Raw genomic sequence first — 20,423 nt, forward strand, 5'->3', positions numbered from 1 at the left:
TTTCATTGCTAAGAAATTCATAATATATTTAAATGCTGGTAAAACCTACAATGGCATCTGCCTTATTTCCACCTTTACTAGAGAAGTAAGGAAATACACTGAGCAAAGGATATGCCCAAAAAACTAAACCTAAAAACAGTTTCTAAATAAAGTCCACAGACAATTCAGATAAACTAGTAAAAATAGCTTTTCTTTAAAGTACCACAGCACCTTTGTAGTTCAAAATATATTTACCGTAATATATCTCTTTTTTATCCTAGTGACATCTGTTGTTTTTCCAAATCACTATTTATTTCCTTAAATATCAACATTCTTTAAATCTTGGCAAGAAATATTTGAGAGTTACTTCTCCTGAGGTACAATCTTTCCTTTAAGACCCAGAATTACATATAGGGCATGACATTAATTTGTAGTCTATATGACCCTCTTGAATGTTGGTCTCTAAAGGCTGGACTTCAGAATTCCTCTACAGACATGACCTCAGTCTTCCAAATGAGAATTCACAAATATGCTCCAGGCAGTCAGGACAGGCTTCAACTTTCTTTGGTTTGATGATAATTATCACTTGGCCTGCAAAAGCCAAGGTCTTTGCTTGCTCATAGATGGCTGATTGCAGATAAAAATACGATGAGAAAAGTAACATTTCCACAGACATAAATTGCCAACACTGCCTTTTTAAAAGCATGACCCTGAAAGAAAAATTGAGATATGAAAAAAAAAAGTATTACCGTTAAGGTTTGTGTCAATGAACAAGAAAAGGACTTACCTCTGTTTCTGCTGCAGTAAATGACTGAAGGATCTGAATTCTGTCATCGTCCAATATTTCAACTGTCAAGAATAATAACATAAGTTTATAAGGGCAGCGTTATGCAGGTAAATTAAATTTTTAAAAAAACCTGATTTGTACTGTTCACCCCAATTTCCAGGATAGAAATTCTCCCATTCCAAGCTACTAATTATTGCAAACTTCCTCAACAATTAAGCCTCTCACAAATGTGGACAATCTGGCAAGAGTATTGTTAAGTAACTTAAAATACACCTTCTAGTCAATAAACACCACCTAAAAGTCATAATGATCTAAGCTCTTTGGTTTTCTTTATTTTTGATTGACAAAATAATGTATATATTCATGGTGTATGACATGATGTTTTGATATATGCATACATTATAAAATAGCTAAATCAAACTAATTAACATATGATAACTATCCAAGTTTTAAGTATATATGTATTTTAAGCAGTAAGCCATTGGCCAGGCATGGTGGCTCACACCTGCAATCCCAACGCTTTGGAAGAAGGAGGCAGGTAGATCACTTGAGCCCAGGAGTTTGAGATCAGCCTGGGTAACAAAGTGAGACCCCGTCTCTAAAAAAAATGTAAAAAGTTAGCCGGGCATGATGGCACATCCCTGTGATCCCAGCTAGATGGGAGTCTGAAACAGGCAGATGGCTTAAGCTCTGGAGTTCAAGGCCGCAGTGAGCTATGATCACATCACTGCACTCCAGCCTGAGTAACAGAGTGAGACTCTGTCTCAAAACAAACAAACAAACAAACAAACAAAAACAGTAAGCCATAATTCAGTGGTCATCAAAAGCCCCACATATATAAGCCTATCAAGGATCAAAAGTAGCAGGACTGAAATGTACTACTCCACTCCTAAAGCCATCCCAGGCTCTCCCAAGTTTACAACATATACACCAGACAACAAATAATTTTTGTTTTTAGAAGGCTACCTTCACTTATTTTGGTGGATGAAAAGGATGAAAACCAGGCAGGACACAAAGGACATTTAGTCTAGAATCCAGGGTAGTTTAAAATGACACCCATTCCCTACTAATTTCTCCATTCCTAATGGTGACTATAGGTACCCTGACCCTGCCTGGCACCAAAACAGACCTTGTCACTAAAGAGCAAAAGCAAAATCAGTCCTTCCTATCTAGCTGGCTTGCTCCTAGCTATATAATTATGCACATGGCAACCTAAATGATAGCACCCAGTAAGTTTGTCAAATAGGTCAAAGTTGTCTGCTGCTCCATCCAGTGTTGATTTTGAGTCTCTTCTTCCTCCATCTCAGGGTTCCCTCAGCTCTAGGCATTCAGAGTTCGCAGTCCATACTGGCTCTAGGTCAGACCAGCAAAGTGAAAGTACTTACAAGGAAGACCCCCTCCCTAAAACCTAAAAACCTTTCCTTTATATCTTATTCACAACTTCTAATAGCAACAATTGTAAAAAACCAAAGGCAGAAAATCTCCACAATTTCTACCACTGGCTGAGTGATCACAAATTTTTAGTGAGCTACCAATGTAATAGTTAGCCGTTACTATCAGGAAACTCATTCTTTTCCAATGGTTTATATAAAAGTGATTTTACATAACGTGGCTTTTTTAGCAGATTACCTTTGCGAGAGAGCCGATAAGCATGTACCTCCAGAACAATCTCAGTCCCTACATGCCAGGCTACAAATCCAATCATTGCATAGGTTTTCCGTGAATCAGGAAGATTCAGTCCTGGTAGATCCATTCCCAGGAACATCGCTGCCACTACATATAAAAGAAAAAAGTTATATTCAAATGTCCCACCAAGAGAGACAATTGTGTGTTTGTGTATGTGTATTGTCAAGTAAAACATACTAAAAGAGTTTGAGATAAAAAAAGATTAATATTCAAGATCAAATAGTTAATTTGGGCTTTTAAAATTATAAGGCTAGATAGGGCAAGATGGGCAATTGATTACGAATTACCAGTTGTGGGGGGCAGTTTAGGGCATATTGCATAATAACGCTGGAGTTTGGCCTTCTAGTGAACCCATCACCAAGTGGTGAACATAGTACCCAAAGCATCGTGTTTCAACTCTTTCCCCCATTCCTCCCTCTCCTCTTTTGGAGTCCCCAGAGTCTATTGTTTCTATCTTTATGTCCGTGTGTACTCATTGTTTAGCTCACATTTATAAGTGAGAACATGTGGTATGTGATTTTCTGTTTCTGCATTTATTCATGTAGGATAATCACGTTCAGCAGCATCCATGCTGCTACAAAAGACATGATTTCATTCTTTTTTATGGCTGCATAATTGACCAATTGTTAAAAGAGATGCACCCACATTTTCCAGATTGTTTTAAGTCTGCAGTGAATGAAAGGAGAAAAGTATAGAAACCATGGTTGATTGGACTCCCTCTCCGACAAAGAATCCCATAGACTATAGCAGTGTTAGGGTAGAAGGTACCTACTTAGGTGTTTATTATACAAGGTATCAAAATATACTGCATAATTATTCCTGACTTTTGAAAACCACCCTACCCTGCAAGATACAAGCCCCGTGGAAAGGACCTGGAGATGGAAAGCTTGAACCCAGCAACCCACCTCAACCCAATTCACAAATGACCCTCAATTTGAGCTACTCAAATGTTTGGCCATCAGCATAGCTTATTCTGCTGGCAAAGGCAAATGCTAAAATAAGTCTTAAAATGAGAGTTTTAAAGTTATTTTAAAGACCTTAAACTTAAAACTGAAATAATGACTTAAATCATTACCTCTAGAAATTACTTTCTGGATTTCAACGTTTAAGGCTGATTTCTCCTCAACAACCAATTACTCCAATTACTAATGCATCTAAAAATCATTTAAGCCAAATTACAACTTGTAATATAAACAGCTAGCAATTATATATGAATAAGTGGCATCACAATCTCTTACCTGCTATTATTCTAGCAGCTGTTCCCATACTCCAATGAGTCCAGTTAAACATTTGCCTTCTACCAAAATAAGAACCAGTCAGTGTTCTTAAAAGCAGTGGAACTATAATTAATTCCCAATAGAATAAAAAGCATGTAATTTCCCTTATTGTCTGGGAATCAGATATCTGAAATGCATTTTAAAGTATTTCAAAGTAACTATAATTTATCACTGATTTTTATAAAATGCAAAATTTTTCCATTTGAAAAGAGATTAGTTTGCAAACTAATGATATCTACATTAAGAGAGCATTTATATAGAAAGGCTCTAAGTACCTTGGGTCATGTAAAGGTGGCCTGAAGACTGCCAGAAGAGGCTGAAGAATTGCCAAAGTCATCACTATACAGCCGAGGTATGGGTGGTAACCTGCATGCTAAACAAAGTTACATCATTTCAATGGCCTCAATCTCTCTCATCAATTTAAATCCTCAAGTTAAAAATAATACACACGGATGCATTCTTAGTATTTTTCCATGGCTTTAAACATTCAATAATGATGATAATAATAACAGGCAACATTCACTGAGTATACATATTGTACCAGGAACATACTTTACACACACTAATTCTCACTACAATGTTTGACAACTGGTTATCAACATCCCAGTTTTACAAATGGGGAAACTGAGGCTCAGAGATATCAAGAACTATGTCCATGGTCACAGTATGTAAATGGTTGTGGTGGAATCCACGTGGAGAATGCTACCTCTTCCCATCAGGATGCTGTAGGTTGGTACAAAAGTAGTTGCAGTTTTTTTCAAGTATTTTAATCCACAATTACTTTTGCACCAACCTAATAGATGGCCACCAACATCAGAATAGCCATCTGCAGCCCAGCTGGGACTAGTTAGTGTCCCCATGTCAAGCGCAATCACCCCAGCGTATGGTAATAATTGGTTCAGCCCTCTATGTTTCCCCGAACCATGGGTTCTATATGACTCCCTGTAACCCTGGAGCTTAACAGAGTCTTAGTCACTCAATAAATGTTTGTTGATTCAGTGAATAACCTATATAGCCACTGTATTAAAAGCTTATCACCTCTGTCCAGAATGAAGATCTAACCCAAGAAAAAGTACTGACAGACTATCACAATAGTTTCTGCTGCATTCCTCCTTTAGTGATGTCACGTGCCTGCTCAGAACAGCAGATAGTTGGATTCGACTACTTTGTGCAATGATTTTTCATTCAAACACTTAAGAGAAGGGCTAAGAAGATGCTCTAACCTGTGACACATTTGGATGGAGGGATACTACTGTCTGTTGTCAGTGATGCCCATGCTTGGTAGCACAGACTTGTATCGGTGACCTAGAAACGGGGACATAGTGGTTTCTAAGCCATGATAGGAAGTCCTTGTAAACAGGAACTAAAGGCTAACAAAAGAACAATATGAAAACATTCTCAAACCGTGGACTCAGTGATGCATGGGTAAAATTATAACCATGACTTTAGAGATACAAAGGGTCTCTAATAAAAAATAAAACAGCAGCAGTAACAAGATTCTTGCATGTGTTTAGAATGTGCTAGGAATTATCCTAAGTACTTTCAGTTATTTTATCCCCAATCCTCACAGAAAGCCTATAACATAGATACTATACCATCCCCATTTTACAGATGAGTAAACTGAGGGTCATAGTTAAATAACTTGCCCAAGGTGCACCCGCCAGGTAATAAGTCATGGTAGTAGGATTTGAATCCAAGGAATCCAGCTTTAGAATGGTGCTCTTAACCTTTGTTCTATCGTATTCATAAGTTGCAAAGGTTATAAACTAGACAATTACAAAATAAGTGTTACCCTTGTCTCAAATGTCTGAATTAAAATAAAGTTCTCATGGCTCAACTCACATCACAAAATCTTCATAACTTCCTTAAAAACATAGGTTGACTGACACACAAACTACCTAAAAAGCAGGAGGGAGATTTCCTAGTAGTATCTGCGACCCAGAATTCGTCAATCTTATCCCTGTGGCACCAGCCCAAGCTCTGAAATATGAAATTTTGATATCAAATTCTCATTGGCTATAAAACTGGAAAAGCGTAATGAAAGCACAGGCTCTGAACTTAACATATATCACTTATTCTCAATAAGACTTATTCATTCATTCACTAAATGTTTACTGAGTACCTACTATATACTTAAATCTGTTCTGAACACACCAGTGGATATCCCAGCTCTGATAGAGCTAACATAGTAGTGTTGGAAGGGAGATCAAGAAAAAATATGACAAGTAAGTAAATTATATGAAATGGCATAACATAAAGAGTGCTATGGGAAAAATTAGAGCAGGCCAGGGCTCTCTGAGAGGCTTCAACTTGAGCAAAGACTTGAGGAAGGTGAGGGAGTAATGGAAGCATGTGCCAGGTAGAAAGAAGAATGATGGCAAAGACTATAAAGCAGGAGCATGCCTGGCATGTCTGCATACTTGCCAGGAGGCCGGTATGGAAGGAAATGGACTAGATGGAGAGGATGAAGAGGTCAGTTCAGAGAATAACTGGGAGCCAGTCATGAAGGTCCCTGGAAGAACTTTGATTTTTACTCTGAATAAAATTGAGAGACATTAGAAAAATTAGTTTGGGGTACAAGAATGGCATGGTCTGATTTACTTTTTTTTGAGATGGAGTCTCACTCTGTCACCCAAGCTAGAGTGCAGTGGTGCGATCTCAGCTCACTGCAACCTCCGCCTCCCGGGTTCAAGTGGTTCTCCTGCCTCAGCCTTCTGAGTAGCTGGGATTACAGGTGTGTGCCACCAGGCCTGGCTAATTTTTGTATTTTTAGTAGAGACGGGGTTTCACCCTGTTGATCAGGCTGGTCTCAAACTCCTGACCTCAAGATCTGCCTGCCTCCGCCTCCCAAAGTGCTGGGATTACAGGTGTGAGCCACCACACCTAGCCTGGTTTACATTTTTTAAAAAATAACTGTCTTCTTTGTAGAAAATAGATTATGCATGGGCAAGGGTTGAAGTGGAGGGACCAGTTAAGTGGCTACTGCAATGGCCAAGCAAAAGATGATGGAAGCTCACACTCCTACAGTAGTATCTGATGACAGTGACAAGTGTTGGACTGTGGATATACTTTACATGTGCCAATGTAACTTCCCAATGGATTTGACATGGGATGTGCAAGAGAGCACAGTTAATGATAATTCCAAGGCTTTGATCTAACAATGGAATTCCAGCAGCTACCATGGAGGTGGCAGTGGGTGGAGCAGCCCTGGGAGAAAAGATGATCAGGAGTCCCATTTTGGACGTGTTAAGTCTGATGTCTTAGACATGCAAGTCAAGGTCCTGCATGAAATGTGAGCTAGATGTGTGAGTCTCAAGCCATGGGAGAAGTCTGGACTGGAGATAAAGATTTGGGAATAAGCATCAGTTTCTTCATTTGTGATGTGGGATTATTAATACCTACTAATCTGAAATTTAAAAGATTTTTTAATAAAAATATATAGAGATGAGGACTCACTATGTTGCCTAGGCTAGTCTCGAACTCCTGAGCTCCAGCAATCCTCCCACTTCAGCTCCCAAAGTGCTGGGATGACAGGTGTGAACCACCACACCCAGAGATTTAAATTAGATAACACATATAAAGCACTGAGAACCACTGGGTGCAGAGTAGAAATCCAAATTATGTTAGCTTAGTGGTCATCATAGTACTAGTTAGAGAACACCACTTCACATTGTTCATGTTCCTGAGACATCACACATTGAATTGTCACCCCTCTATAGTGAGAAAAATTAACTAAGGCTATAGCATGTATATAACTCATGATGCAGCCTACAAATACATTTCATTACTAAGTAATCTGTACTGACATCCTCACCCTATTCCAACCTCTAACCATGTGAAAGAACCATCCAATGATTCAAAAGGGAAAGAGGGATCGATGAAGAAATATCTTTTTACCCATCATTTGAGAATAAAACAGCAATCTGTTTTGACGTAAAATGGATTTATATAAAAATATCCTATTTAAGATATACTTACCCTACTCCAGCCTCCCCTGTATATAAATGGCATAACAAAAGCAATGCAGGTGAGGGCAGTTGTGGTGAACATGAGCATCCGATGCACCTGCAAGGTAAAATGACAAATTGAGAAGACACTTATCCCTGTAAGAGAAAGGTGGTGTTACAATGGGGAAAATGGGGAAAAGACCATGGGGTAAGATTCACTGAAGGCATGCATTCAACTGACATCTAATCACAGTTTGTAATCAGGTTAAAAAAAAATTAGTATACAATTAAACTTTAAAGAAAACCCTAAGTTGCCATTCTCATCATTCAAAAGTGTATGCCAAGACTTCACCTGCAAAGAGCAGCAGGAATGGATATTTCACGCACAGAGCATATTTACTTGCCAAGTCCTTCATTTCCTTCCAAAGATATTTATTAAGCTCCACCATGGAGCACAGTGCTATAACAGGTGCAATGAGATAGTAAGGAAACAAACAAACAAAAAATACTGTCTCCTGAGGAGTTTCAGATATAATTGCATCAATAAGAGAAAAATATGTGAACTATATTAATTCATGATACAAATTAGGAGAATAATAAGTGTGAAAATAGCCACTGCTTATTGATTATGCCAGGATAACTGGTGCAGACCAAAACTATCTTGGGGAAAGTAGGAGGCACCCTGTGTATGAGTGTGTGTATGGATGGAGACGGATGGCTGATGGATAGATGGATGGATGGATGGATGGATGGATGGATGGATGGATGGAAGGAAGGATGGATGGATGGAGATACAGATAGAGATAAAACTATGACATGTGTATATATACACATCATAAATTTAAAGGCACTGGAGGATTCGAGTTGATAAAGAGAATACACAATCTTTGAGCTGGGAATATCCACATGAGCAGATAAGAGAGAGAGAGCATGAGAGCAAAGGCACTCAAGTGCAAGCAAGAAAGTAGTTACCTGGCAGCAAACCACAGGCAGAGAAAGAAAGTAGCAAGGTGAGCCATGTAGCAGTACCGAGAACAAATCAAACAGATTGGCCCTCCCAGGCAATAGTGAAAAATGAGGCTAGATAAGGTAAACCTTACAATCTACAAATTTATATGAATATGAAGTGTCAAGGATACCCTCTTACAAAGTCAAAACTGTTCCAACAAGCAGTATTTTTTTCTACAGGCACGTACATTCTTACCCAACATGAACTCATTGATTTTCCACTATATATGTAAATATCTATACTCCATAAGCCATGAAACATAAGGTTTGGTTTGCTTTGTTTTGAAGGATATTCATTGGCTCTTGCTATGTTCCTATTAGTAGACTGACTCCCCATCTCACGGGAAGGAAGAGCATGAAAAAGAACACGTTCAGTTTCTCTTCCCACCCATATAGGAGATAGATGATCCCAAGTGATGAGTTAGAGATAATCTAACATTCAATGGCCCACAACCAGAGGAGTGACCCTTGCTTTGAAACACAGTAAGCTCCCACTATTTCTTTCTTCAGTTCCTCTGCATTCCTTGGCCTGACTTTACTCAGTGCAGTGTAGTGGGTGAATGCTCTTCCAACATATCCCTCTACGAACAGAGGTATAAGTAAAGGTCATTTGGGTCCCAAAGTCTATATTACAAAGGGACTCACATGGCCCTGACACATTCTCCAGTCCAGCCTGACTCTTCCTAAAACTGTCTGTATTCTTATCTCTATCAAACACCTTGTGTCCACTCTCAATTGATCAAGAAACCAAAGGGAAAAAGGAAGAATCCCAGACCTACATCTGTAACCACAAAACACATACACATACACACATACTTCATATGTTTTCATGTTGCAGTGTTCAAATATTACGAAAATTGCATTGAACATTTTTCCCTCACCTACCTGAAACCAAGCTGCTTTACCAAGGAAGAAAGCTTTTGACCAAACTGGTTTGAAGAACCGGGCAACCAGTACACCTATGCTAACAGTAGTCATCCATGCCACAAACATTAAGGCACCTACAAGTGAGATAAATGTAATAGTAGACCATCACAAACCAATCAAGCTGTTGCTTAAATGACCAAGCCAAATGCTCAGAAAACATAAATAGCCAGGAAAATACATTCAGCTGACATAAGTACAACCTAAATGGTGCTATACATCATAGTTTTACTACCATTACTCTTTTGAACAGCAAACACTTCTATAGCTCCTATTATGTGCTAAGTATTCTAAATGCTTTACATATACTAATTTAGTTGATCTTTACAACAGTCCTATGATGTAGTTATAACTATTAGTCCAGTTTTGCTGGATGGGGAAACAAAGCCATAGAGAATTAAGTAGCTCTTCCAAGGTTACAAAGTTGGGATACAAACCCTATCTGATTTCAGCAACTGTGCTCTTAACTACTATACTAATAACTGCCTCTGCAGTTATTTCAAAAGCTTCTCACATCTCACTCCAAAAGGCAGTGAAAAACAAATAGGCACGTTATTTCGGAATCCAATTACTACCAAACTGGAGCTACAACATGAGTAGAAGCAAATCAACAACAATAAAGTTACTTTCAAGCTTAACTGTGATGGCATTTATGGAAAACGTTACTATAATGGATAACTCTGGAAAATATACAGGGAATATCCCAAATAAGGAAAGTTTCCCCCAAAACACTAAGAGTTTACAGTAGTTGAGTGTACACTACACTATTCCCATACTTTCAAATCCCATCTTTTTAACAATAAGCCAGGCTAGTTTTCGAATGAAGTCAACTTTCATCTGTAGAACCAGAGTATATTAAAAGTCTTGGGTGTTTTGTTTTTTGTTTTTTGTTTTTTGGGGGATGGAGTCTCACTCTGTTGCCCAGGCTGGAGTGCAGTGGTGGGAACTCAGCTCTCTGCAATCTCCACCTACTGGGTTCAAGAAATTCTCCTACCTCAGCCTCCCAAGTAGCCGGGACTACAGGTGCGCACCACCATGCCTGGCTAATTTTTGCCGAGATTACAAAGTTTTTAGTAGAGACAGGGTTTTGCCATGTTGGCCAGGCTGGTCTCGAACTCCTGACCTCAAGTGATCCACCCACCACACCCTCCCACAGTGCTGGGATTACAGGCATGAGCCATCGTGCATGGCCTAGAGCCTTGTTTTTAGGCTACTGTTCTTCCAACTTCATTCTATTCCTCATTTAGGTATTATATATGATGCCTAAGTATAGCACTAAGTACTTTGCATGCTCTGAAATACTTGTATGTTGATCAATGCAACAACAAAATTGTACCTCTGAAACCAAACTACTGTTATAAGTAAACAATCAAAACCACAGGCCATTCTTTTATTAGCATTTATTTTAATAAATGGTAAAAATTAAGGTCTCATAAAAGTTAAATTAACCCAGTAACACTTGACCCTGGCTGCAGTTAGAAACAACTAGGATAGTTTTTCAAAATTATAGATGTCTTAAAAGCTCCACTGGTGATTTTAGTGTGTAGCCAAGGTTAAAACCACTGAATTAGCCCTACTCTCCATTTTTAATGAAAATTAGCAAACATTAAGATAGATGATGCTTACCAACAGCTGTGTCAAAAAAAAAAATAGATGATGCTGCCTGCAAGTGTTAGTGTTTAAACATAAAAGCTTTATAGGCCAGGCGTGGTGGGTCACGCCTGTAATCCCAGCACTTTGGGAGGCCGAGGTGGGCAGATCACGAGGTCAGGAGATCGAAACCATCCTGGCCAACATGGTGAAACCGCATCTCTACTAAAACTACACAAATTAGCTAGGCGTGGTGGCACACGCCTGTAGTCCCAGCTACTCTGGAGGCTGAAGCAGTGCAATCTCTTGAACCTGGGAGGCAGAGGTTGCAGTGAGCCAAGATCACATCACTGCACTCCAGCCTGGTGACAGAGCAAGACTCCATCTCAAAGAAAAAAAAAAGCTTTATAAAAATTAGCTACATTATACCCACAACCATGCCTAATCTAGCCAGCACTGAGTCCGCAGGTAAGTTGATTCCACAAAGTAGTTACACATGTAACCTACCATGAACCTTCAGAAGGAGTACAGAATGGGATCCTCCTATGTTCTTTGGAGAGTCTGTCACATCATATTTTTCATAGGTAATCAAAGGCTGCTGAGAGTGCTTATAAATTCGACCTGCAAATTAGAAACAAAATTAAACCTGACAAAGAATAATGACTGCCTCAGATAAAAAAAGGAATTGAGATATGGGCAGGGCATGGCAACAAAATTTCTTAAGGTAATAAAAAATAATTAAATATCAACAGAGATGTTCATTCGTATGCAAAAGCAACATAAAGATATATGCAAGGGCACACAGCCTTCCTGAAAAAAAGTTAAAGAACGTAGCCAACCTAGAGATGAATACGGAGAATGTATAGTAAAAGAATTGGTGATATAAAGAGACAAGTTAAATAATAAATTAAAATAAACACTGTTAATATGGTCACAAACCATTGAAAAATGTTAAAAAAAAATTGAAAGAGAATACATATTTTTAAAAAATCTACAAGCCATTGACCACCACCTGCATATAAAATCCTAGAATAAACTAACTGAAATTGGGCTGGGGGAAAGAGGATGGTTGGAAGACAAAGAAAAGCATTTTATGATATACTATTTCACACATGGTCAATTCGAACTAACGAACCAAAATTCCAAATAGTAGTGACATAAGCAAATTGAGGATACATTATTTTAATATTACCATTTATTGTGTACAAAATTAAATCAGTGAATGTATAGAGTTATTCCAAATGTGTGTGGATCTGTGTGTGTTCTTTCTGGGAATCTATCTTAGCAAAGATATATGTTAAGAGAGTTTATAGCAATGTTTTCCATGCTGGCAAAAAAAAAAAAAAAAAGCAAACTAAATAGCCATCATTAGGGGAATGAGTAAATAAATTCTGGAACATACGTATTTTTAGAATACTGTGCTGCATCAAAAATAAGACCTTTAATACAATGAATAAAAAATATATGAAACTTTGTCTAAAACCAATGATAAATATTAGACCACAAACTACATCTTAATAATTTCCAAAAGGAAATAAAAGGATACAGGTTATATTATATGCCCAAAATGCAACAAAACTAAAAATTAACATTGAAAAGCTAGGGGGAAAATGGTCCACCTAGATATTTATAAAACTACTCTTTTTAATAACCTTTGGATTAAATAAGAAATTAAAACTAAAACCACGTCTTCATCAAGATGTATAACAATAAAGACACTTCATAACAAAACATGTGTGATGCAATCAAGGTATTATTCAAAAAATGTTTTTATCATCTTAAAAGCATTTCCTAACACACACACACACAGAAATAATTTCATTCAAGGTGCATTTAAAGTAACAAAATATAACCTGGGAAACCAGAAAAAAAAGATCAATTAAAAACAAAGGTAGAACTTAAGCTAGTAATGCTAAAAATCAGAAAAGTCAAATCTGTAAAAGGATAATTAAAATCCATTGAGTTTTTGGCGACTCTGATACACAATGAAAGGAAACATCCTTTCCTTTAAATTTCTAATGTTAGAAATTTAAAGGATGGCTGGGTGTGGTGGCTCATGCCTGTAATTCCAGCACTTTGGGAGGCCGAGGCGGGTGGATCACGAGGTCAGAAGTTCAAAACCAGCCTGGCCAAGATGGTGAAACTCCATCTCTGCTAAACTGCAAAAATTAGCCTGGTGCGGTGGCAGGCACCTGTAATCCCAGCTACTCAGGAGGCCGAGGCAGGAGAATTGCTTGAACCTGGGCAGTGGAGATTGCAGTGAGCAGAGATCCCTCCACTGCACTCTAGTCTGGGAGATGGGAGACAGAGCAAGACTCTGTCTCGATAAAGAAGAACAACAAAAAAGGAAATTTAAAGGGTGACATAGCCGCTAATATAGAAAACAATTTTATATAAAAACACTGTATACAACTTTAAATCAGCCCCCAAAAATCTCAAAATCTAAACAAAATATAGAATTACAAAAACTGACCAAAGTAGTAGTAACCATGGAGAGTAATAACAACAAAATTCTTTTTTTTTTTTTTGAGACAGAGTCTCGCTCAGTCGCCCAGGCTGGCGTGCAGTGGCGCGATCTCGGCTCACTGAAAGCTCCAACTCCCGGGTTCACGCCATTCTCCTGCCTCAGCCTCCTGAGTAGCTGGGACTACAGGCGCCCGCCACCACGCCCGGCTAATTTTTTGTATTTTTTACTAGAGATGGGGTTTCACTGTGTTAGCCAGGATGGTTTCGATCTCCTGACCTCGTGATCTACCCGCCTCAGCCTCCCAAAGTGCTGGGATTACAGGCATGAGCCACCGCGCCCGGCCTTCTTTTTTTATTGTTAAAAAAATTCTTTTTTTTTTTGAGATGGAGTCTCACTCTGTTGCCCAGGCTGGAGTACAGTGGCACGATCTTGGCTTACTGCAACTTCTGCTGCCCGGGTTCAAGCGATTCTCCTGCCTCAGCCTCCCGAGTAGCTGGGATTACAGGAGCCTGCCACTGCACCCAGCTAATTTTTGTGATTTTAGTAGAGACGGGGTTTCACCATCTTGGCCAGACTGGTCTTGAACTCCTGACCTCCTGATACACCTGCCTCAGCCTCCCAAAGTGCTGGGATTACAGGTGTGAACCACCACGCCCAGCCAAAAAATTCTTTTTAATTAGTCAAATATTTCCATCTAGCATCCAGACTGTTATATGGGTGAGTTCTACCATACCATTAAAATTTTTCCCTGATTTGTTTTTTTATTTTATTTATTTATTTATTTATCTATTTATTTATTTTTTGAGGCAGGATGTCACTCTGTTGTCCAGGCTGGAGTGCAGTGGTGTAATCACAATTCATTGCAGCCTTGACCTCCCAGGCTCCAGAGATCCTCCCACCTCAACCTCCGAAGTAGCTGGGACCATAAATGCACACCACCACGCCCAGCTAATTTTTGTATTTTTTGTAGAGACGGGGTTTCATCATGTTACCCAGGCTGGTCTCAAACTCCTGGGCTCAAGTGATCTGCCCACCTCGGTCTCTCAAAGTGCTTGGATTACAGCATAAGCCACTGTGCCTCGCCTGTTAAAAATTATTTTTATTTAAACTCTTCTAGAGTTTACTCTATGAGTCTAGTATAACCCTGAAATCAAAACTACACATGTGTACATTCACACAAGCGCCCCACACATTCACGCAGTCACAACATAAACCAAAATCACTTATGAATATAGATACAAAAAGCTTAAAGAAAATAGTAGTAAATCAAATCAATTATATATTAAGAGAATAATAAAACATGACCAAGTAAGGTTTATTCCAGGAATGTGAGGATCATTCACCATCCAGAAATCTATTAAAGTAACGATAAAATACCATCTCAATCACTGCCCAAAAGACATTTGATGAAGTTCAGCACATAGTCACATGAATTCTTAGTAAAGTTAGAAACAAAAGAATATTTCCTCAACACCATAAAGGATATCCACAAGAAAAATACAACAAATAAGACATTTAACACTGAATATCAGATGCATTTGCATCAAAATCAACAATAACCACAAAAATTCTTGCCACCTCATTGCTACCATTCTACATTATTCAGCAAGAACTAAAAAATGCAATGAGACAAGAAAGAAAATGAGGGCTATTAATCTGTCATTATTTGCACAGGATATGACATTTATCCAGAAAAATCCAAAATAATCAACTGGAAAATTAGGAGGCTTAAATTTAAGATAAATATTCAATAATAAATAACTTTCCTATATGACAGTATATTTACAAAACGTATGAAAAACAATCCCATTCATAATAATTTGCTTTAGAGAACTATAAAATACACAGGAACAAAGTAACCAAAAATATATATATAAGCCCTATGAAGATACGTAGAAAACCATAAAATTTCATTGAAAGACACATATGCAGGTTCGTAATACATGGAATATCCCAGTGTGTTCCTGCATAGACAGGCTCACTATTGCACAGAGTTATTCTCTAAATTGCTCTAAAATTGCATTACAATTTCAATCATAACCCCAACAGTGTTTTTAATAGAATTTGACAAATCAGTTTGAGCCGGAGAGTTGGAGAACAGCCTGGGCAACATGAGACCCCATCTCTATAAAAAATTAACTGAGAATGGTGGCACATGGCTGTAGTCCCAGCTACTAGGGAGGCAGAGGTGGGAGGATGGCTTGAGCCTGGGAAGTCAAGCTTCAGTGAGCCGTGATTGCACCACTGCACTCCAGCCTGGGCAACAGAGTGAGATCCTGTCTCAAAAAAAAAGAAGAATTTGACAAATAATGTCTAAAGTTTATCTAGAAGAACAGATACACATGAAGAAGCAAAAATTCTTGAAAAAGAAGGCCAGAAGGGGTATCATGTTCTATCAAAACTCACAAACCTATTATAAAGCAACAGCAATTCTAACTAATGCAGGAATAGACAAATATATCAATAGAAGAACAGATACACTAGAAATAATTCAATTTATTGATAGACTTTTAATGTATGATAAAGAGGCTTTTAAAGCAGTGAGAAAATGTGGACTATTCAAAAAATGGTGTTAGGACACCTGGTTACTCATCCAGTGAATACTATTTTACCATGGCTTGTTATAAGGCAGAAAATGAGAAAGAAGAGTTTTATGTAATGAATGCCTAGAGAAGAGAATGTCAAGAAGAAAAAGACAATAACTGTCAGGAGCTACAAAAGTGTCAAAAAGAAAATGATCAAGAAAACTATCAAAAATGACAAGAAAGGCACTGGGGAAGCTAAAAATCCTGCATTCATTGAGTGGTAGCGATGAAAAAGAGACTCCAAGCCCAACCACCCTGAGAGACAAGTTGGAAGAAAATGTGTTTAAACTCTGAATCACTGTAGAGTCATGAACTAAGCATGAACTTAACCTTCATGAAAGCAGAAGTCCATTATGATTTCAGAATTCCATTGTGTGGCTCCATTATAATTTTGTAGTCTTGCTCAAAGGGAGTTCATGCTTAGTGCAAGAACCGGCAGTAATAGGTTACCTACAGTATTCCTAAATTCTTTAAATAACAGGTCATGTGACAGCTGTGTCTCTACTTCATTAATTATTAAAATTGGTAGATTTCCTCATTGTGAATTACTTAATTACCCAAGTGATTTCTATCTTTCAGTTTAAACACTCAGTATTTCACATGACTGCTTATCCCAAGACAGGACAATGTCAGCAACATGAAGAAAATAGCAGTTAGAAAAAGGTTTTAAAAGGATAGACTGTTAGGAGACTTTAATGAAATTGGATACATTTTACATTTATATGGGTTACAGAGATTATATGATTGCTTTGAAAATTGGCTTAAACCTTACAAAGTCTTACTGCTTTTAAGCGGAATTCAATTTATAAATGGTCCACATGCATAAAGCTAAGTAATAGAAGAGGCAATGATTTATGTGATAACTGTCATTTGTTCCCCGGTACAAAAAGATCGGAAAATTCATTCCCAGGGATAGCAATCTCCAGGTTTGTTTATTGGAGTGTTTTGTTTTGTGTGCTTTGCATTCTACCAGTAAAAAAAAACAATAAAAAAAGATATTAATATGTATTAATATCTTATGTACACCAGCAGTCCCCAACCTTTTTGCCACCAGGGACCAGTTCCAAGGAAGACAATTTTTCCATGGAATGGGGGAGAGATGGTTTTGGGACGAAACTGTTCCACCTTAGATCAAAATGCACTAGATTCTTATAAGGAGCACACAGCCTAGATCCCCCACATGCACAGTTCACAATGGGGTTCGTGCTCCTATGAGAATCTAATGCCACCGCTGATCTGACAGGACAGTAATGCTCACTCGCTCACCACTCACCTCCTGCTGTGCGGCCCAGTTCCTAACAGATCACAAACCAGTACCAGTCCATGGCCTGTCAGTTGGGGATCCCTGATGTACACTATAAAATATATTTAAATATTTAACATTTTAATGACAAAAAGGAAATCTAAACAAAGTTCTAGTATTGTTCCCTGTATTCCCTGACCTGCCTTGCAATGTGCATAGCTTACCTGGGAAAACCCCATCCTAGAGCAGTAAGTTATCAAACTACAGCATATACAAAACCCCCTGGGATGCCTATTAAAATGCAGATTCCATGCACCAACAAAAGAGACTCAGTGGGTCTGAGATGGAGTTCAGGAATCTGCACTGCTAGCAGTCACTCCAGGTGGTTCTGAAGCACATTAAGCCCCACATTTGGAGAAACACCACAGAGGAATCAAGGCAGAGATTCTCCCTCCCGTGCCATCAGCACAGCAACATCAGTCGGCAAGGGAGGGGGAACAATTCTCTATTTTCACATGGATCATCCATTAACTAGGTGTTTCTAAGGGAGTGTTAGAACTATCATTTAAAAGAAAACATGTTCTGATTTCTACGTTGCTAACCTATGAAGAAACATTTCACCTGCTGTATACCCACACATATAAAATTTATTATACAACAGAATTCCTCCATTTAAATGAAATAGTTTTTCTCTAAAGTATAATTTAAGTATAAAACTTTAAAAAGTATAAACCATTAAATCATCTAACAATTTAAGAAATCTATTTGCATCAATAATCATTTATGAAGCATCTATACATGTTGGGCGCTGATATGGTTTGGTCCTGTGCCCCCTCCCAAATCTCACTTTGAATTGTAATCTCCATGTGTTGGAGGAAGGGCCTGATGGGAGGTGATTGAACCATGGGGGAACACTTCCCCCTTGCTGTTCTCATGAAAGTGAATGAGTTCTCAGGAGATCTCATTGTTTAAAAGTGTGTGGCACTTCCACCTTCATACTCTCTCTCTCCTGTCACCATGTGAGATGTGGCTACTTCCCCCTTCATACTCTCTCTCTCCTGTCACCATGTGAGATGTGGCTACTTCCCCCTTGCCTTCTGCCATGATTGTAAGTTCCCTGAGGCCTCCCCAGCCATGCTTCCTGTACAGGCTGTGGAACTGTGACTCAATTAAATCTATTTTCTTCATAAATTACCCAGTCTCAGGTAGTTCTTTACAGCAGTGTGAGAATGGACTAACACAGACACCAAAAGAAGCAGTCTGATATTATAGAAAGGATACAACTTTTATAACTGGAAGCAACCTGGGTTTAATTTCTGACTCTGCTACTTGTTTGATTTTGAACAAGTTGCTTGGCCCTACTAGGTCCCAGTTTCCTTATCTCTAAAAAAAGCAACAAAATGCCTACATACAAAGCCTCTATGAGAAATGAAAGAGATACATGTAATATGCAACAAGTGATGGCTGCAATCATAACAATGCAATGACCTGCACTTTAGTAGTAGCTGTTTAAAAACACAAATACTTGACCTTTTCCTTATTGAAAATTAATTCCCTACATTTCCCATGTTCTTTTTATTTTTGAGACAGGGTCTCCCTCAGTTGCCCAGGCTGGAATGCAGTGGTGCAATCATAGCTCACTGCAGCCTCTACCTCCTGGGCTCAGGCAATCCTTCCACCTCAACCTCCCAAGTAGCTGGGACCACAGGTGCACACTACCACACCCAGCTAATTTTTTTTTTTTTTTTTTTTGAACAGAGACCAGGTTTTGTCATGTTGCCCAGGCTGGTCTGGAACTCCTGGGCTCAAGCAATCCACCTGTCTTGATCTTTCAAAATGCTGGGATTATAGGCATTCGCCACTGCACCCAGTCCCTTTCCCATGTTCTAAAGTACTGAATACATAGGCTCTAAAGGCCAAATTCCAACTGCATCGTTTACTTGTCTGGGCAAATTACTTCACCTTTCTAAGTCCGAATTTCCTCCTCCAAATAATAATAGTACATCTCTAGCTTGTATTTTATGAAGATAAAAATGAAGAATCTGTCTAAAATGCTTAGCCACTGACTTGCATTCAGTAAGCACTGAGTAATTTTTACTCATTATTATCAAGCCATATTAAGAAATTATTACTCACATTAAGAAATTTGTACTCATTATCAAGCCATATTAAGAAATTATTACTCATATTAAGAAATTTTTACTCATTATCAAGTCATATTAAGAAATTATTTTCAAGCCATATTTGGTGTTGCTGGTACAAACAAGAGTAAATGATTTGACTAAGATAACTACGTGTCGCCTATATCTAATTCTAAAAATGTTCCTCTAGCATTCTTCCTTCAGCTAAAAAAATAAACAAAAACAAACAAGTTAATTAATTTAAATGTTCCTAAATTTTAACATTGAACAGATATTTTATCCTGCTTCAAAACTTTTTGGGAGTCTGCTTTACCAAGATTAAAAAGTCTTAAACACATGATAGAATTGTAGGCTTTTCACAATTTGCCTGTATCACATTTCCTGTTCTTCCTTTCCTTTACCCCATCCCTGTCTCTCTACTGTAGACATCTACCTTCTCACCATTTTCAAAGTGGGCTGTATTCTCAAAGTTCTGGCGCAGTGTTATCTCCTAAGACATGAGTCATTAAATACTACATTGACGTTTCCTGGAGTTCCTCAAAAACCATTAATCAAGACCTCAAACAAAATCGAATTATTCCTATTAATATGTGTTGCAATATCCACCAGGGTAGCCTTCTTGAGAATAAAGATTCAGACTCATAAAACTACATTAGGCTGTACTTGGCATCAGAGTCATGTAGAAAGATGTGAGACAGGAAACATACCACACCCAGGGCAGTGTGAGGCATTCTCCCCTCAATGGGAGGTCTTACAGCAGCTTACTCAGCTGTCCAGGAGCTATTCTCT

The 20,423-nt window shown here is 38.4% G+C and overlaps 1 protein-coding gene across 2 annotated transcripts in view; it reads right to left on the reverse strand.

Annotated features, from left to right (window-relative positions):
• Nucleotides 1–273: 273 nt before the first annotated feature.
• FRRS1 (ferric-chelate reductase 1) overlaps nt 274–20,423 on the reverse strand; it is a 55,456-nt gene continuing 35,306 nt past the window's right edge. For both annotated transcript variants that reach the window (XM_011935163.1, XM_011935162.1), the window contains 8 exons: nt 11,706–11,819; nt 9,570–9,685; nt 7,708–7,794; nt 4,005–4,102; nt 3,691–3,749; nt 2,424–2,539; nt 767–828; nt 274–689 (listed from right to left, as the gene is read on the reverse strand). In XM_011935163.1, coding sequence (XP_011790553.1) covers nt 467–689; nt 767–828; nt 2,424–2,539; nt 3,691–3,749; nt 4,005–4,102; nt 7,708–7,794; nt 9,570–9,685; nt 11,706–11,819 — 875 coding nt within the window. In that variant the 3' untranslated portion in view covers nt 274–466. The remainder of the gene's footprint in view (nt 690–766; nt 829–2,423; nt 2,540–3,690; nt 3,750–4,004; nt 4,103–7,707; nt 7,795–9,569; nt 9,686–11,705; nt 11,820–20,423) is intronic.

This window comes from Colobus angolensis, unplaced genomic scaffold (assembly GCF_000951035.1).
Source record: "Colobus angolensis palliatus isolate OR3802 unplaced genomic scaffold, Cang.pa_1.0 Scaffold141, whole genome shotgun sequence".
Classification (NCBI taxonomy): Eukaryota; Metazoa; Chordata; class Mammalia; order Primates; family Cercopithecidae; genus Colobus; species Colobus angolensis.